Here is a 19808-nt window from a genome sequence, read left to right as displayed (position 1 = left end):
TGACAGGTTTTGTCAATGTTCACTTTGTTTCTCTCCAAAAGGAACCTTATTTCTTGATACTCAATTCCAAGTGAACAGCTTTCCATTAGTTTTTTTGAAATGAAAATTTGATTATCCCCTTAGACTTCAGGTAAATTTCCCTTTGAGTGCTTGAAATAACAACTCATATCAATTTATTTTGTCAATTCCAATTTTACATCAAAGAACAAAGAAAATTACAGCACAGGAACAGGCACTTCGGCCCTCCAAGCCTGTGCCGATCCAGATCCTCTATCTGCACCCTCTCCAAAGCATCTACATCCTTTTGGTAATGTGGCGACCAGAACTGCACGCAGTATTCCAAATGTGGCCGAACCAAAGTCTTATACAACTGTAACATGACCTGCCAACCCTTGTACTCAATACCCCGTCCGATGAAGGAAAGCATGCCGTATGCCTTCTTGACCACTCTATTGACCTGCGTTGCCACCTTCAGGGAACAATGGACCTGAACACCCAAATCTCTCTGTACATCAATTTTCCCCAGGACTTTTCCATTTACTGTATAGTTCACTCTTGAATTGGATCTTCCAAAATGCATCACCTCACATTTGCCCCGATTGAACTCCATCTGCCATTTCTCTGCCCAACTCTCCAATCTATCTATATTCTGCTGTATTCTCTGACAGTCCCCTTCACTATCTGCTACTCCACCAATCTTAGTGTCGTCTGCAAACTTGCTAATCAGACCACCTATACTTTCCTCCAAATCATTTATGTATATCACAAGCAACAGTGGTCCCAGCAGGGATCCCTGTGGAACACCACTGGTCACACGTCTCCATTTTGAGAAACTCCCTTCCACTGCTACTCTCTGTCTCCTGTTGCCCAGCCAGTTCTTTATCCATCTAGCTAGTACAACCTGGACCCCATGCGACTTCACTTTCTCCATCAGCCTACCATGGGGAACCTTATCAAATGCCTTACTGAAGTCCATGTACATGACATCTACAGCCCTTCCCTCATCAATCAACTTTGTCACTTCCTCAAAGAATTCTATTAAGTTGGTAAGACATGACCTTCCCTGCACAAAACCATGTTGCCTATCACTGATAAGCCCATTTTCTTCCAAATAGATCCTATCCCTCAGTATCTTCTCCAGCAGCTTCCCTACCACTGAAGTCCGGCTCACCGGTCTATAATTACCTGGATTTTCCCTGCCACCCTTCTTAAACAAGGGGACAACATTAGCAATTCTCCAGTCCTCTGGGACCTCACCCGTGTTTAAGGATGCTGCAAAGATATCTGTTAAGGCCCCAGCTATTTCCTCTCTCGCTTCCCTCAGTAAACTGGGATAGATCCCATCCGGACCTGGGGACTTGTCCACCTTAATGCCTTTTAGAATACCCAACACTTCATCCCTCCTTATGCCGACTTGACCTAGAGTAATCAAACATCTGTCCCTAACCTCAACATCCGTCATGTCCCTCTCCTCGGTGAATACCAATGCAAAGTACTCGTTTAGAATCTCACCCATTTTCTCTGACTCCACGCATAACTTTCCTCCTTTGTCCTTGAGTGGGCCAATCCTTTCTCTAATTACCCTCTTGCTCCTTATATATGAATAAAAGGCTTTGGGATTTTCCTTAACCCTGTTTGCTAAAGATATTTTATGACCCCTTTTAGCCCTCTTAATTCCTCGTTTCAGATTGGTCCTACATTCCCAATATTCTTTCAAAGCTTCGTCTTTCTTCAGCCTCCTAGACCTTATGTATGCTTCCTTTTTCCTCTTAGCTAGTCTCACAATTTCACCTGTCATCCATGGTTCCCTAATCTTGCCATTTCTGTCCCTCATTTTCACAGGAACATGTCTCTCCTGCACGCCAATCAACCTCTCTTTAAAAGCCTCCCACATATCAAATGTGGATTTACCTTCAAACAGCTGCTCCCAATTTACATTCCCCAGCTCCTGCCGAATTTTGGTGTAGTTGGCCATCCCCCAATTTAGCACTCTTCCTTTGGGACCACTCTCGTCTTTGTCCATGAGTATTCTAAAACTTACGGAATTGTGATCACTATTCCCAAAGTAGTCCCCTACTGAAACGTCAACCACCTGTCCGGGCTCATTCCCCAACACCAGGTCCAGTATGGCCCCTTCCCGAGTTGGACTATTTACATACTGCTCTAGAAAACCCTCCTGGATGCTCCTTACAAATTCTGCTCCATCTAGACCTCTAACACTAAGTGAATCCCAGTCAATGTTGGGAAAATTAACAATTAAAAGATAACATTGCTCATAATCACTTCGGATGTGGCTCCCATATCTCCCCTTCTCTTGAAAGATAACAAATGGCCTGAATGGGTCAATGTCGAGTCTTTGAAAGGCAAAGCCTTTAGTCCAAATTGTCACCATGGGGCACCCTCTTCTTCTACCTGCAGCCTCAGGAGCAGCCACCTCTGTCAGCGGTGTGCCGAGGCTGCCGAGCTGCCAGTAATATCCAGCCCATGCCCTGCCATCCTTCTGTGCAGGCTAGCGACCCGCTTTTGGTCCTGGTGGCTGGAGAACCTGGGATATGGCAAAATTCAGCCCTGCAATTCAGCAGTTATCTGCCCTTCATAAGATTTGGAATTGCGCAATAAGATTTGGAATTGCGCAAACTGACCCTATTTCATTATATCATACACAAATATTAACCCAAGACAGAATGTTCACCAGGTGTTTGTGTTGAAATTTTGGAATTTTTTTTAATTCTTTCATGGGCAAGGCCCATCCCTAATTGCCCTTGAGAAGGTGGTGGTGAGACACCTTCTTGAACCTCTGCAGTCCATCTGGCGTAGGTACACCCATGGTGCTGTTCGGAAGGGAGTTCTGGGTTTTGACCCAGCAACGGTGAAGGAATGGTGATACAGATCCAAGTCAGGCTGATGTGTGATGTAGAGTGGAGCTTGCAGGCGGTGGTGTTCACGCATCTACTGCCCTTGTCCTTCTAGGGGGTAGAGGTCGCGGGTTTGGAAGGTGCTGCTGAAGGAGGCTTGGCGAGTTGCTGGACTGCATCTTGTCGATGCTACACGCGCTGTCACTGTGCACCAATTAAGAGACTGTTGCCGGGACTGCCATCCAATTGAGGACAGCGACCCTGCTTTCAGATCAGAGATCGGAGGGCTGGCAAGTCGGCAGCAGAGGGGCCCCTCCATGGGCCATGGAGCGGCCATAAAAGAAGACCTCTTTCCCCCCCCCCCCCCCCCCCCCACCCACAACAACCTTGAAACCACTGTGAGGCTGCCACAGTTTACCTGGAGATTTCTTCCGGCGGCAGGGGCCCATCTCGATGCCGATAAAATGCCAGCAGAAGAGGAAGTGGTTGTTAATTGCCCGCCTGCCTCCGGTTGGCAGGCAGCTGTGTGCCCCTGCTGTTCTCATTATTGAAAATATCCCATAGTGGCGGGAAGACATTGGGTTCCTCTCCTGACGCCTTCCACCATAATTTTATGAGGCATCCCGTCTCCAGAAGTCTTGTAAAGTCCAGCCTGCTGTCTTTCCTGGTGTGTGAGTTTAAAAGCCTAGAAGAAGTTTTTGAGGTTGGAAAAAATTCCAGAATTGATACAAACATTATACATAGTTATGTATTTTAATGTTATAGCGAGGTCTGAGTAACACAGAGGATGAATGCACCCATTTGAAGGAAATGAATGATAGAACACAGGAAGAACTGAGAGAACTGGCCAATAAGTACAATGGAGCTGTGAATGAAATAAAAGAATTCACTGACAAATTAAAGGTGAGCTTGAATATATTACATTTTAAGTAGACAATGCTTCTAAGAACTAGCACTTCTTTCTTGCAGCAATGGATGAATTTTTGGATTTCTTGCCTTTTTAGAAGGATGGTAGGACTATTGCAGAATCTGACATTTCTGTTCAGGTCGTCGGGGCTTCTGGACAAGCCGGGTACAGATGCCACTTTCTAGGTCCTTGCTATTTTTAAAATGTATACTAATTGATTTAGAGTCAGCCATAGCTCAGTTGGTAGCACTCTCGCCTCCTTGAGTCAGAAGATTGTGGGCTCAAGTCCCACTCCAGGACTTAAAGTACAAAAATTAAAGCTGACACTCCAGTGCAGTACTGAGGGTGTGCTGCACTGTTGGAGATGCTGTCTTTTGGATGCGATGTTAAGCTGAGGCCCTGTCTGCCCTTTCAGGTGGATGTACAAGATCCCATGGCACTATTTTGAAGAAGAGGAGCAAGTTATCCCTGGTATCCTGGCTAACATTTACTGTCATGGACATGATGGGCCGAATGGCCTCCTGTGTTGTAACCATTCTATGATATAGTAAGCAAAATCTTCAGATTTGTAGATAATGATGTTAAAGGCTCAGCAAATAATGTCCCTGGTCAAAGAAGGATTTTGATATTTTGGATTACAGGGCCAGTAGCTAGCAGATGCAAATTAGTGTGAACCTGTGAGAATAATTAAAAGTGTGCGAGCAAAGAATCAATAAAAGGGAGAATGAGTTTAAAGGCACATTTGCACACCATTCTGTTCAGGACAGATTACATTTTTGATTGATATTGAATTTAATTTAATGCTGGAACTGTGTAAAAAATCTGGTTAGGATACAGCTGGAGTATTGCATACAGTTCTGGTCACCACATTACAGGTAGGACATAATTGCTCTGGAGAGAATACAGAGGAGATTTACAAGAATGTTGCCAGGGCTTGAAAGTTGCATCTATGAGGAAAGATTGGGTTGGCTAGGGTTGTTTTCCTTCGAACAGAGGAGGCTGAGGGGTGACTTAATTGAGGTGTACAAAATTATGAGGGGCCTAGATAGAGTAGACAGGAAGGTCCTAACGGAGAGGTCAATTACCAGGGTGCACAAATTTAAGGTGATTGGTAGAAGGATTAGAGGGGAACGTGAAAATCTTTTTCACTCAAACGGTGGTGGGTGTCTGGAATTCACTGCCAGGATCAGTGGTGGAGGCAGAAACCCTCCACTCATTTAAAGTTACCTGGACATGCACCTGAAGTGCTGTAACCTGAAAGGCTATGGACCAGTTGCTGGAAGGTGGGATTAGATTGGGTGGCTAGTTTTTTTCGGCTGGCACGGACACGATGGCTGGCCTCCTGTGCTGTAATTTTTCTATGGTTCTGTGGAGCTTGTGAATGTGCAAAGGTAACTGGGGTAGCGTTTAACTTTGACAGATGTGTAAAGCACCAATTGAAAGGTCATGTTTTTCTATACAAGGCACTGATTAGATCTTTTGATCACCTTATTAGTGATCAGAAATTGCATTTGAAAGTGAACAAAGTTGGGTATCAAGGACCTTAAGTTAACAGAAAAATCTATAATTCTGCTTTGGGTGAAGGAAGGAGAGAATGATAGTTCAAGGTAACCTAATTATCATTCTGAAGGTTTATGTGGATAATTGACAAAGTTGATCTGAGCAAGTTTAAACTATGTGGCTGTTCAGAGTCAAAAGGGAAGTCTGGTAAAACTTTATTTACTGGAACAGTAAGTAGACTTAAATAAGACACTGGGAAGGTCATCAAAGAAAAGTATTAAAATAGGTTCAAGAGAAGGGACGAAAGGAAGTATATGTATAATTGATATCCAAGAGGTATCTGTATAATTGATATCAATCAAAAATGGCTGGGCCTGTTGTACCAACTGGACTTTTACCTTTTTTTTTGGTGTTCACCTCTTGATCTTTAATTGAACTTGCACTTGTTATTTGAATTCAGCATTGGTCCCCTTTGAATCAAAAATTAACTTGCCCATCTAAAAGATTCCACACATTTTTGTCTCTGCTTAAAAGCCTGGGTGGAATCTTGTATCATACAGCAAGGGTATGTATAAGATTCATTTCTGCTTTTCTACCTAAGTGGCATATAATTCCTCTTACTTGTGCATCTTTCTGTCCGGTTTATTTTAAAAATCTGAAATGTTGCATCTGCAGAATCATGCAATTACTTGTTTGGCACTTGGCAAACTATGGTTTTTTTTAAAAATTGAGAGTAAGTCAACATGTTTGTTTCAAAAAGTTAATAATCTATCCTTTCTGAAGATCTGTGCATTTTACTCTGTAGAAATGTATCTTTTTTTTTGATTAAAAACATCTTCATATCTTTAATACAAGATACCTTAAGGAAAACAGACTTGTTGTGTACTGGATCTCATGAGTGCCCGTGGGGTTTCTTGGACATTCTAAGCACTTTTTAAGCATTTACGTTAACTCCAATCTCAGCAGCTTTTAAGTATTTTGCCTATACACTTCAAATATATTTAATTTGCTAAGAAAGGAGATTGCACAAAGCTTACTTCTGGATGAGGGAATTGAAATTCCAACCAGTTGTTATAAACTGGGTATTGCCTGACTGGAGCAAACTGCAGCATTAAGTGAGCAAAAATGGAATAGAAAATGCAATGTTTTGCACATAAATATTTTTTTCTGACTGTGAGCCGTTATACTTTTAACAGTAGCAAACTTGTCCTTACTAATTTATCGAGTAGTCATATTTTTTTCTTGAATCAGTCTGTTTTGACATTTCTATCCCATGTAGATAACTTTAGTTTGATAAACCATTTAAAAAAAAAGGTTGATGACCGTGAGAGCAGAGTGGGGCATTAAGAGCCCGAGAGAGTGAGAGTTCACTCAGAGAATGGGAAACAGTGGGAGAGGAGTGAGGCTAGCTGCTGCTGCTGCTTCTGCCACCAGTCTGCCAGAGTTGAGAAAGAAAAATTGAGGTTTGACATCACAGGGAAGCAGGTAGGTGATTGACTGGTGAGTATTTCCTAGTTATCTAAAGTAAGAAATAAACTGGTGTGTCTTAGTTTTTTTTAATGGCAGTGTTTTTTTATGGTAATGGTTTTTACTACCAATAAGGTGTATTAAGTATTAATAAGGTTTATTAGTATTGGTGAAGGTTTATTAGCAGTAGCAAGGTTATTAACAAATAAAGGAATGGTAGGGCTGCTCCAACCTTGAGTGCACATCCTGTGCTATATGGCAACTCCAAGACTTCTCGTTTCCTGGATAACCATATGTACAGGAAGTGTCATCAGTTTCAGGAGCTTGAGCTTTGGGTTTCGGAACTTGAGCAGCAGCTGGCGAAACTGTGGTGCATCCACGAGGATGAGAGCTTTGTGAATAGCACGTTTGCGGATGTGGTCACCCTGCAGCTGAACAATGTGCAGGGAGAGAGGGAATGGGTGACCGCCAGAAGTCAAGAAAAAACAGACAGGTATTGCAGGAGACTCCTGACTGCATCTCCCTTTCCAACAGGTATTCAATTCTGAATACTGAGGAAGGTGATTGTTCATCTGGGGAGTGCAGCCAGAGCCAAGGTCATGGCACCATGGGTGGCTCAGCTGCACTGGGGAGGCACAAAGAAGACTGGAAGAGCGATAGTGATAGGGGATTCCATAGTCAGGGGAACAGACTGACATTTTTGTGGCCGCAGACCTGAATCCAAGATGGCGTGTTGCCTCCCTGGTGCCAGGGTCAAGGATGTCACTGACTGGCTACAAGCATCCTGAGTGGGAAGGGTGAACAGCCAGCAGTCGTGGTCCACATTGATTAGAAAGAGAGATGTGGTCCTGCAGAAAGAATTTACTGAGCTAGGTAAGAAATTAGCAAGCAGGACCTCAAAAGTAGTAATCTCCGGATTTCTCCCAGTGCCATGTGCAAGTGAGTATAGGAATCGAAGAATAAGACAGATGAATGCGTGGCTGGAGGGTTAGTGCGGGAGGGAGGGCTTTAGATTCTTGGGACATTGGGACTGGCTTTGGGGGAGATGGGACCTGCACAGGCTGGACGGGTTGCACCTGAACAGAGCTGGGACTGAGTTCCTTGCAGGATGTTTTGCTAATGCTGTTGGGGAGGGTTTATACTAGTTTGGCAGGGTGATGGGGACCTGAGGGTAGACTCAGTTGGGGCAAAATCATAAATGAAAATGGAAGGCCGAAAATTAATGGATGCGTCTAGAAAGCAGAGGAAACAGAGGTTAGAAAATGAAGAGTGGCAGTGCTCAAGGATATCTACTTCAATGCAAGGAGCATAGCAAATAAAGCAGATGAGCTGAAAGCACAGATAGACACGTGGCAGTATATCATAGCTATTACAGAAACATGGCCTAAGGAGGGACAGGAATGGCAGCACAACATTCCTGGTTACAGGGTTTTCAGACCCAATAGGGAGGGAGATAAGAAAGGAGGGGGAGTGGCAATTTTGGTCAAAGAAACAATTATAGCTGTGAGGAGGAATGATATGTTGGAAGGTTCATCAAATGAAGCCATATGGACTGAGCTAAGGAACGAAAAAGGGGCAGTCACACTGCTGGGAGTGTACTTTCGACCCCCAAACAGTCAGAGAGAGATAGAAGAGCAGACATGTAGGCAAATCTCTGAGAAGTGCAAAAACAATAGGATAGTACTAGTAGGGGATTTTAACTACACCAATATTAACTGGATAGTTTTAGTGTGAAAGGAGTTGAGGGAACAGAATTCTCGAGGTGCATTCAGGAGAATTCTTTTGGCCAGTATGTAGCAAGTCGAACAAGAGGGGGCACTGTTTTAGACTTAGTTTTAGGAAATAAAGCTGGGCAGGTGGAGGGAGTGGCAGTGGCAGAGCATTTTGGTGGTAGTGATCAGAATTCAGTCAGTTTTAACATAATTATGGAAAAGGACAGAGATAGAACAGGTGTTAGAGTTCTCAATTGGGGCAAGGCCAATTTTACTAAGCTGAGGAGTGATTTCGCGAAAGTGGACTGGAAACAGCTACTTGAAGGTAAATCAGTGTCAGGGCAGTGGGAGGCATTCAAAAGGGATATTCAAAGGGTTCAGAGTAAACATGTTCTGACAAAGAAAAAGGGTGGGATGGCCAAATTTAGAGCCCCGTGGATGTCAAGGAGCTTACAGGGTAAGATAAGGCAGAAAAGAAAAGCTTATGTCCGACACAAAGAACTCAATACTACAGAAAGCCGAGAGGAGTATAGAAAGTGGAGGGGTGTAAACAAAAAGCAAATTAGGAAAGCTAAGAGAGGACATGAAAGAATATTGACAAGCAAAATCACGGTGAACCCAAAGATGTTTTATCAATACATTAAGAGCACGAGGATAACTAAGGAAAGAGTAGGGCCCATAAAAGACCAAAAAGGAAACTTATGAGTAGGGGCAGAAGATGTTGGTATTGTTCTTAATGAATACTTTGCGTCTGTCCTCACAAAAGAGGGGGACGATGTAGATATTGTAGTTCAGGAAGAAGGGTGTGAAGTATTGGATGTGATCAACATAAGGAGAGAGGTAGTATTAATGGGATTAACATCCTTGAAAGTTGCTCATAAGGGCCTGATGAAATGTACCCCAGGCTGTTAAAAGAAGTAAGAGTGGAACTAGCAGAAGGTCTGATGATCATTTTCCAGTCCTCACTGGATCCAGGTGTGCTGCCAGAGGATTGGAGGACAGCTAAGGTTGTACCTTTGTTTTAAAAAGGAGTGAGGGATAGACTGAATAATTGAAGGTCAGTCAGTCTAACCTCAGTAGTGGACAAATTATTGGAATCAATTCTGAGAGACAGGATAAACTGTCACTTAGACCACAGATTAATCAAGGATAGTCAGCATGGATTTGTTAAGGGACGATCTTGTTTGACCAACTTGTTAGAATTTTTTTGAAGAAGTAACCAGGAAGATTGAGGGTAGTGCAGTTGATGTGGTCTACATGGATTTTAGCAAGGGTTTTAACAAGGTCCCACATGGCAGACTGGTTAAAAAAAAAAAGCTCATGGGATCCAGGGAAATGTAACAAGGTGGATACAAAATTGGCTCAGTGGCAGGAAACAAAGGGTAGTTGTTAACCGATGTTTTTGCGACTGGAGGGCTGTTTCCAGTGGCGTTCCGCAGGGCTCAGTACTGGGTCCCCTGCTTTTTGTGGTATATATTAACAATTTGGACATAAATGTAGGGGGCATGATCAAGAAGTTTGCAGATGACACAAAGATTGGCCGTGGTAGATAGCGAGGAGGATAGTTGTAGTCTTCAGGAAGATATTGATGGATTGCTCAGGTGGGCAGAAAAGTGGCAAATGGAATTCAACCCAGAGAAGTGTGAGGTGATGCATTTGGGGAGGTCAAACAAGGCAAAGGAATACACAATTAATGGGAAAATACTGAGGTGTAGAGGGAGCGAGGGACTTTGGAGTGAATGTCCACAGATCCCTGAAGATAGCAGGACAGGTCGATAAGGTGGTTAAGAAAGCATGTGGAATCCTTTCCTTTATTATCCAAAGTATAGAAAATAAGAGCAGGGAGATTATGCTGGTGCTGTATAAATCATTTGGTTAGGCCACAACTTGAGTGCTGTGTGCAGTTCTGGTCACCTCATTACAGAAAGGATGTAATTGCACTCTGGAGGGTACAGAGGAGATTGACAAGGATGTTGCCGGGACTGGAAAAATGCAGCTATGAGGAAAGATTGAATAGGCCGGTGTTGTTCTCCTTGGAACAGAGAAGGCTGAGGGGAGATCTGATTGAAATAAACAAAATTGTGAGGGGCCTTGATAGAGTGCATGGGAAGGGTCTAGTCACATTAGCAGAGAGGTCAGTGACTAGGGAGCATAGAGTTAAAGTGATTGGTAGAAAGATTAGAACTGGTAAAAGTAGGGAAAATCCCAAGATATTCTATAAGTATATCAATGGGAAGAGGATAACCAGGGAAAGACTAGGACCCATTTGGGACCAAGGGGGAAATCTGTGGGTGGAGCCAGAGGATATTCGTAGGGTGTTGAATGAATACTTCACATCTGTCTTCACCCAAGAGAATGAGCAAGTAGATATGGAACTCAGAGAGAGTGACTGTGAGGTTCTTGAGCAAATTGTCATAGGGAGTGACAAGGTATTAGAGGTTTTGGCAGGCTTAAAAGTGGACAGATCTCCAGGTCCGGACGATTTGTGTCCCAGGATGCTGTGGGAGGCGAGGGTGGAGATTGCAGGGGCTCTGACCCTAATTTTTAATTCCTCTCTGGCCACCGGGGAGGTGCCAGAGGACTGGAGAACAGCTAATGTGGTCCCACTATTTAAGAAAGGTTGTAGAGATAAGTTAGGGAACTATAGACCAGTAAGTCTCACGTCAGTGGTAGGGAAACTATTGGAGAAAATTCTGAAGGAGAGAATCTGTCTCCACTTGGAGAGGCAAAATTTGATTAGGAATAGTCAGCATGGCTTTGTCAGAGGGAGGTCATACCTAACTAATTTGATTGAATTTTTTGAGCATGTGACCAGGTGTGTAGATGAGGGTAGTGCAGTTGATGTAGTTTACATGGATTTCAGCAAAGCCTTTGACAAGGTCCCACATGGGAGACTTATCAAGAAAGCAAATGCACATGGGATACAGGGTAACTTGATAAGGTGGATTCAAAATTGGCTTAGCTGTAGGAGACAGAGAGTGATGACAGACGGCTGTTTTAGTGACTGGAAGTCAGTGTCCAGTGGTGTACCACAGGGAGTTGTGCTGGGTCCCCTTTTGTTTGTCATTTATATAAACGACATAGATGACTATGTGGGGGGTAGGATCAGTAAGGTCGCGGATGACACAAAGATTGGCCGAGTGGTTAACAGTGAGGTTGAGTGTCTTGGGTTACAGGAAGATATAGGCAGGATGGTAAAATGGGCAGAAAAGTGGCAGATGGAATTTAACCCTGAAAAGTGTGAGGTGATCCACTTTGGAAGGAGTAATGTGACACGGAAGTATTCAGTGAATGGTCTGACACTGGGAAGTTCCGAGGAACAAAGGGACCTTGGCATGTTTGTCCATAGATCCCTGAAGGCAGAAGGGCAGGTTAATAGGGTGGTGAAAAAGGCATATGGGACACTCGCCTTTATCAATCGAGGTATAGATTACAAAAGCAGGGAGGTCATGTTGGAGTTGTATGGAACTTTGGTAAGGCCACAGCTGGAGTACTGTGTGCAGTTCTGGTCACCACATTATAGGAAGGATGTGATTGCACTGGAGGGGGTACAGAGATGATTCACCAAGATGGTGCCTGGGATGGAACATTTAATCTATGAAGAGAGGTTGGATAGGCTTGGGTTGTTTTCGCTGGAGCAGAGAAGACTGAGGGGTGACCTGATCGAGGTGTACAAGATTGAAGGGCATGGACAGGGTGGATAGGGAGCAGCTGTTCCCCTTAATTGGAGGGTCAGTTACTAGGGGACACAAGTTTAAGGTGAGGGGCAGGAGGTTTAAGGGGAAGAATTTGAAAATCCTTAACCAGGTGACTTCATTTTTTTTTAGTGATTTACTATGTCAATTTTGTCTATGAACAGCAGGCAGAAGGAAGACAAGAAGAGATTCAGCAGAAGGCCCTATGTGAGAAGAAGGAACTACAGCACAGAATAGATGAAATGGAAGAGAAGGAACAGGCACTTCAGGCTAGGATTGAAGCCTTACAGGCTGACAATGACTTCACCAATGAACGGCTTACTGCTTTACAAGGTAAATTGAACTTGTAGTGGCTCAATTATTCTTGCTGAAAGGAAAACTGTGGGAAAAGAACTTAAGTTTTATAAAACTGCTATCCTGAAAGTTAAATTTAAAACCCTTCAATATTTTGAGTACGAAATGAGTCTCATTTTTGTTAGTAGTCATCCTATAAATTTCAGACTGATAACTAACAGAATTCAGCGTAACGTCTTTCTTCTCCTTTCCCTCCTCGTTCTCCTCTTCTTCCTCTTCTCTAACCACCCTAACACATACACTATGTTGCTCAACCAAATCATCTTTTTGCCCTTCTTGCTTCTTCCTTTGTCTCCTTCACATGCTGTTCAAAACACCTGACCACAACATGCGTATCGTCAGTTTTCTAAATATGCTGTGAGTTACTTTTTTCCAGTCAGTAAATTCATTTTTTCCCACTATCCCCAGCTATCGCTTAGAGGTTACTGTAGTGAGAGAATGGGTAGTTTCTGGTCAGGATCCCTGACACTGTAAACCTTCTCATAACTGTTTCTGACCTACATTGAATTGAAGAAGGTAGTCTTTTTTTAACGATAAGATATGTGATGCACAAAATGCTTTTGTTACTCCTTCCCTTTGGGGAGGGCTGAGATGTTTCCTCTTTTGACTGAGCAGTAAAATTGAACCATAAAGGTACATTGTACACTAATTGCTAATACTGTCAGTAAACTCAAAATGCATGGAATATAGTTACTGCTAAAGAGATGGCAAAATTAGTGATCACAGCCTTAGGTTACCAACGTGCAAAGGGTATATTTTTTAATTGTGGCCAATGTTCAAGGATAAATTGTTCATTCAGCCATAGTTCTAATACTTTTGTTCTTAGTTATTGCTAATTTAGCACCAGATGTGGAATATTTGTAGAATTATTCAAATTTTGTTTGTTTTTTTCCCCAAATATTCAAACTTCAGTGCTGCTTTTCACCTCTGATCTTCTAGTTGAAAAAATTCTAAATGCTGCTCTTTTTTTAAATACAGTACGGTTAGAACAACTGCAGGAGAAAAATATCAAGGATCACAACAGTATAGGTGAGTTTAGTGGAAATGATTGAAATATATCTATAGATGTTAATATTGCAAGATGCAGTACTTCAGAAAAGATTATTGAATTTGTTTCTAGGTTTTCAAACTAATATTAGAGTTTGGGGCCATAATCCAGATAATGTTAATTCATTTGAATATATATGATGTCATGTCTTCAGTTTTAACCACCAAGAAAATTGGTTCTGTAAGGTTTAGGCTTATGAGATCACTTGCTAAATGATCATTTGCTGGTCATTTTCAAAGGTAATACCCAGTTTGTACATTCATAGTTGGACAAACGATAATTTATCTGAATAATATGCTCTTAAGATTGCATCGAACAAAGCAGTGACAAATTATTTTAATTTCTCTCTTCTCTGAAAAATTCCTCCCACTTACCCTCCCAAATTATCTACCATTGCTCAAACTAAATTTATAGCCCATTGGATTGAGGTTGGCCAATTCAGCACAATGATTGCAATTTTCCTGGTCTATTTGGCTGAACCACCATTTCTTTAACCAGTTGGATTAACAGAGGAGGATGATGTCGTCCACGATGTCAAAGGTTGCAGACAAGTAAAGAATGATCAGGAGGGATATGTAGGCATAGTCACATATGATGTCATCTATGCCTTTAATTAGGCTGTGTAGTGCTGTGGCAGGGGCTGAAACCTGTTTGGAGAGGTTCAAACATGTTGTGGGAATGACGTGCACAGATTTGGGAGATGTCAACACATTCAAGTACTTTGGAGATGAAAGGGAAGTTGGAGATGTCGGTGGAAATGAAGATTACATCCATAAACACTCCCCTGTCCACCTCATTAGTGACCAGCCCAAAACTTTCAAATAGACCAGTCACAAATCCATGCCGATTATCTGTGATCATCTATTACTTATTCAAATGCCCAGTCACTCTGTCTCTGATAGATTCCGGGAACTTTCCATAACTGATGTTAAACTGATGGGTATGTAGTTACCTGGTTTCTCCCTGTCTTAAATAATGGAGTGAAATTTGCAATTTTCCAATGGAAAGGCCCAATACCTGAATCTAGAGAGCTTTAGAAAATTACGACAGCCTCAGGCAGTTTACCCCCTTTTTTTCTTTTAATTCCCTAGTGTGGAAACCATCAGATCCTAGAGATTTGTCTACTATAAATCCCCTTATTTCCTTCATTTTTTTTTACTTTAAATTCACCAAGTTTGTACCCGTGACTTATTTTTAGATTCCCTTGTGCTGCTGGTATTTTGTTCTTTTTCTTTTACTATGAAAACAGATGCAAAGGATTCATTTAACAAGTCTGTTATTCCCTTATTTCATATTATAGTCTCACCTACATCTGTTTTTGATGAATTCACATTCCCTATCGCTACGCTCTTTATCTTGGTGTATCTTCCAAGTTTTTGTTCATATTCTACTTTTGCACTGTTGTTTCTTTATAAAGCTTTGTTGTTTTTAATAGCTATCCCAGTCTGCTGGATTTCCACTTTTCTTTGCGGAAACCTTTTCCTTTAGCTTAATACTGCCTCTTACCTTGTTGACCATAGTTGCTTATCTGCACAAATGGAGCTTTTGCCCTTTAGGGGCATGTACTAATTTTGTATCAAACCAAATATTTCTTTGAATGTTTCCCACTGTTTGTCCATAGGTTTACCCATTAACAGCTCAGCCCAGTTTACTGTGGCCGATTTATTTCTCATCTCTTCAAAATTTGGCTTAGGTTTGTGACTCTTGCTTCTCTCTCTAACAAACCCAATATCAAATTCAATCATGTTGTGGTCACTATTCACAAGTCAGATTGTTAATTAATTCTGGCTTGGTACTCTTCACTAAATGACTGTCATTGAGTAAATGACCGTATGACTGTCGAGGGAGTGGGATTGACTGAATAGCTCTGTGGAGAGCTGGAATGGACTCGATGGTCCAAATGGCAGCCTCCTGTGCCCGAAATGTCTCTGACTCTAATCTAGTATGGCCTTATCCCTTGTTAGTTCTAAAACAGACCATTGCAAAGCCTGTCCTGAATATGTTCCAGAAATTCATTGTCTTTCCTACTTGAGCTGTTCTGCTTCTCCCTTCTCTACGTTTAGTTCTGCTACATGCTTCCCTAATTTTGATATTTTTTACATTTTCCTCGCTACACCATGACTGCCGGGCTATCTGTAGACAGTTGCCATCAGAGTCTTTTATCCTTTACTCTGCTTTAGTACTACCCATGGCCTTTATTTCCACAGCTGTGATTTTAGATGCATTGGACTTAAACCATTTACACATAGTAAATTCATAGTTTGTTATTTGTCACTTGGGAAGTAATATAAAACTAATGGAAGATAGGATTTATTGTCTGATTTCAGGGAAATTATATTAATGCGATTTTGTTCAGCAGCAAAATGCATATCCAGCATAGGCTTCTGATTTGTAAATAGTAGCTGAAAATAAAATAGCACACTTTATTCTTAATTACAAGTGCAGCTATGTATAAATGCACATTTTTGCTGTCTGTCATACTATACAATCACACTGGCTTAAATTATGGTTCCCAGCAGAGGGTGCTGTGTATCTGCTGGACTACTGTTGTAATTCAGATGTTTTTGTTCCTTCAACTGTGCAGCACTTACTGTTGGATCAATAATTTTTAAGTTATCTTGTAAAGCTGTGTAGAGGCTCTGAAGGTGCTTTGGAAAACTAAGAATTTGCTAATGTATTCATAATCTTTACCTATATCTTTTTTTAAAGTTAATTTTGGGATCCAATTTTTGTGTAACTTTCTTTATTCAGTGTTTGCCGGTGTGCAGCAAAGTTTGCCCATCAGCAATCATGTTTTTATGTGAAAAGTGACAGAATGAGAGCAAGCAATCAATGTGATGTTAGCTCCTTTCTGCCATTGCCCCTTTTTCTGATTCCCACTTTTACCCTTTCGCATACATTATTCCTCTGCCTTTTGTCCACCTTTTCGTCTTTTGATCTTGCTTATTTGTCTCTTTGCCACATCCTGTCACTCTGCTCGGCTACTCTGCCACACATTCTCTTGCACGCTCAGTCTCATGCATTTTTTCTTTCCGTGTTCTCTTGCATGATCCCCATCCCCATGCTCTTGCAATCAGAGAGTCACTAGATAATGATCGGGACATAGAACACTAGTTCTTATTTTCTCTTGCTTATTCCAAACCAAGCCAGGGTACTGAGGTTAGTTATGTCCCCTAGGTTGAGATCTAATTCCACACAAATGAAGCATTAAATTTGAGTTTTTCCTGGTCTGTAAGGCTCTCTTGACGCAATAATGTACCAAGATAAATAGAAAAAAAAACAAGTTCATATTATTTTGTGATGTTGATGGAATTTTAATTCTAATATTTTAGTATTGTAAAAGTTTTATGCACGGAGGACACTTGTTTGTTAAATAATGTTCAGTTCCTAAAATGGATACTTGGTTCAGATGTATATCGAGATAATTGAAGTTTTTTTGTGACTCTATTACTCCACTCCAAACTCTGAGTTAGTTCAGACTTTCCTTACACTGTGTCCGACACCTGGACTTAATTAGAATTTTGAAGTCAGTGTGGCATGTGAACTCCACAGTGGAATCATCTGCACCTTTTTTTAAGAGGAAATAATTGTCCACAGATATTCTTGCTTTTATGTGCTCAATATATCTGCTTTATTGCAACAGGTTTTTCCTCCCAACTACTTTTGCCACTGGGCTCATTTTGAGTACTGGTATCTGTTAACCTGTTAGTCTTTAGGAGAGAGAGTTACTGGACAGTAGGATTTTTTTCAAGCATGGTATTCAGAACTTTTTGTTTAAAAAAAGATGTTATGCTGGTGCTATTTTTGCATATTTATTTAAGCTTAACACAGGTTATACAATGGTAGCCATCATTCAATTATTATTCCCAGGCAATGGCTCTCACAAGTGTACCATATGGCTTGTTCTTTTCATAAACTTATACGCGTTTAAATGTTGTACTCAGCTTTAGCACTGTGTAGGAGATTGCTCTAAAATATGTAGGAGAGAAAGAAATGATTTTGAAAAATGTCATTGTTATCGGCCTTGTTTGTTCACAGCACTTTTACAGTTTGTACCATCATTAATCATTTTTTCTTCTAGTGAATCAGCTTATTACAACATAATTGTTTTCAACAATGTTCTAGGTTAGCAAGTCATGGGGACTGCACTTCCTGCAGTGGCTTTAGAATTTTATCAACTTTTTCTCATTTCGTTACCCCTTTTGATCCTAAACAAACTGGTCTCCACCCCACTGAACCCATGCCATTTTGAAACCGATGAAAAGTTCTAGTCAGGTTGAACTGCTTTTAAGTTCATAAACATAACTGCAAATGGAGCTACATGATTGATTTTCTTCCAGGTTAACTATTATTTGTAATAAGCCATTCTAGATCCACTAGTTTGTATAAATGTGCATTCCAGTCTATTCTGCAGTCCGTGCCCCAGAGGGCAATGCATTTTTTTTTAAATCGTTCTCGCAATGTGAACATTGCTGGCAATGCCAGCATTTATTTCCCATCCCTAGTTGCTCTGATACAACTGAGTAGTTTGCTAGGCTACTTCAGAGGGCAGTTAAGAGTCAATTAAGTTGGTATGGGACTGCAGTCACATGTAGGTGAGACCGAGTAAGACTGGCAAGTTTCCTTTCCTAAAGAACATTAGTGAATTAATTGGGTTTTATACAGTCTGACAGCTTGGTGGTCATTTTTACTGATAGATTTTTTTACTGAAATCAAATTCTCTAATTGTCCTGGTGGGATTTGAACTTGCATTCTCTGGATTATTAGTCCATGGCTCTGGGTTACTAACCCAGTAACATAACTTTGATGCCAAATAATATAAGCACTATATAACCTACTGTGCGCGTAGCTCATCCTTATCCCAAATCAAACTGTCTTCTAGGTGTAGGGATCAACATTGATTCAGTCCAGCTGACTCAGTCTTGCAGCACTTTTCTATTTCTGTTTGTTATTTTTCAAAATGCCCTCTCATTTTGTCATACCTGCACATATGTTGATTTAAACATCAGCACTGAGCAGAATTTATATTGTAAACCATTTCATGAAATAACTGTTCTTGAGCAGGCCAGTTCTGACAGTTTCTCTTATTCCTGATCAGCTGAATTCTTCCATATTCTCGCTCTCGCTCTCTCTGCCTATTAGTGAGTTTTAAGGAGTTTAGGTGTTGTACTGTGTGTAACTCGATATTTCAAGGAAATAACAAGTGTACCTCAGTCAGCTTGAGAAATATGCAATATTGATAAAAGAAGTGATGAAGTATATAGATATTTTAGCCATCATTTCATGGACACTTTGAGCAAGGTAGGGACTGGTAAACTGATTTTGAAATGGAAAGAATTAATGCACATACTGAAATGCAGATGATGTTTTGTTCTGGGCATTTTATCATAGAGTTATCCAGCACAGAGACAGGCCCTTCGGCCCATCATGTCCGTGTCGGCCATCAAGCACCTAACTATTCTAATCCCATTTTCCAGCATTTGGCCCGTAGCCTTGTATGCTATGCCGTTTCAAGTGCTCATCTAAATACTTCTTAAATGTTGTGAGGGTTCCTGCCTCTACCACCTCTTCAGGCAGTGCATTCCAGATTCCAACCACCCTCTAGGTGAAAAGATTTTTCCTCAAATCCCCCCTCTAAACCTCCTGCCCCTTATCTTAAATCTATGCCCCCTGGTTATTGACCCCGTCGCTAAGGGAAAAGGTTTCTTCCTATCTAACCTATCAATGCCCCCTCATAATTTTGTATACCTCAATTATGTCCCCCCTCAGCCTTCTCTGCTCTAAGGAAAACAACCCTAGCCTTTTCAGTCTCTCTTCATATCTAAAATTTTCCAGCCCAGGCAACATCCTGGTGAATCTCCTCTGCACCCTCTCCAGTGCAATCACGTCCTTCCTATAGTGTGGTGCCCAGAACTGTACACAGTACTCCAGCTGTGGCCTAACTAGCGTTTTGTACAGCTCCATCATAACCTCCCTGTTCTTATATTCTGTGCCTCGGCTGATAAAGGCAAGTATCCCATATGTCTTCCTAACCACCTTATCGACCTGTGCAGCTGCCTTCAGTGATCTATGGACAAGTACACCAAGATCTCTCTAACCTTCTGTACTTCCTAAGGTCCTGCCATCCATTGTATATTCCCTTGCCTTGTTAGTCCTCCCAAAATGCATCACCTCACACTTCTCAGGATTAAATTCCATTTGCCACTGCTCTGCCCATCTTACCAGCCCATCTATATCGTCCTGTAAGCTAAGGCTTTCCTCCTCACTATT

At 41.6% G+C, this 19808-nt stretch overlaps 1 protein-coding gene across 20 annotated transcripts in view; it reads left to right on the top strand.

The window, feature by feature from the left end:
- slmapa (sarcolemma associated protein a) overlaps positions 1-19808 on the top strand; it is a 256494-nt gene that overhangs the window by 96704 nt on the left and 139982 nt on the right. For all 20 annotated transcript variants that reach the window (XM_068051661.1, XM_068051658.1, XM_068051673.1 and 17 more), the window contains 3 exons: positions 3621-3758; positions 12301-12469; positions 13469-13519. In XM_068051661.1, coding sequence (XP_067907762.1) covers positions 3621-3758; positions 12301-12469; positions 13469-13519 — 358 coding nt within the window. The remainder of the gene's footprint in view (positions 1-3620; positions 3759-12300; positions 12470-13468; positions 13520-19808) is intronic.

The sequence above is a fragment of the Heterodontus francisci genome, chromosome 19, assembly GCF_036365525.1.
Source record: "Heterodontus francisci isolate sHetFra1 chromosome 19, sHetFra1.hap1, whole genome shotgun sequence".
In the NCBI taxonomy this organism is placed as follows: Eukaryota; Metazoa; Chordata; class Chondrichthyes; order Heterodontiformes; family Heterodontidae; genus Heterodontus; species Heterodontus francisci.
Note: the sequence above shows the minus strand (reverse complement) of the source record. Positions and strands in the feature narration are given on the sequence as shown.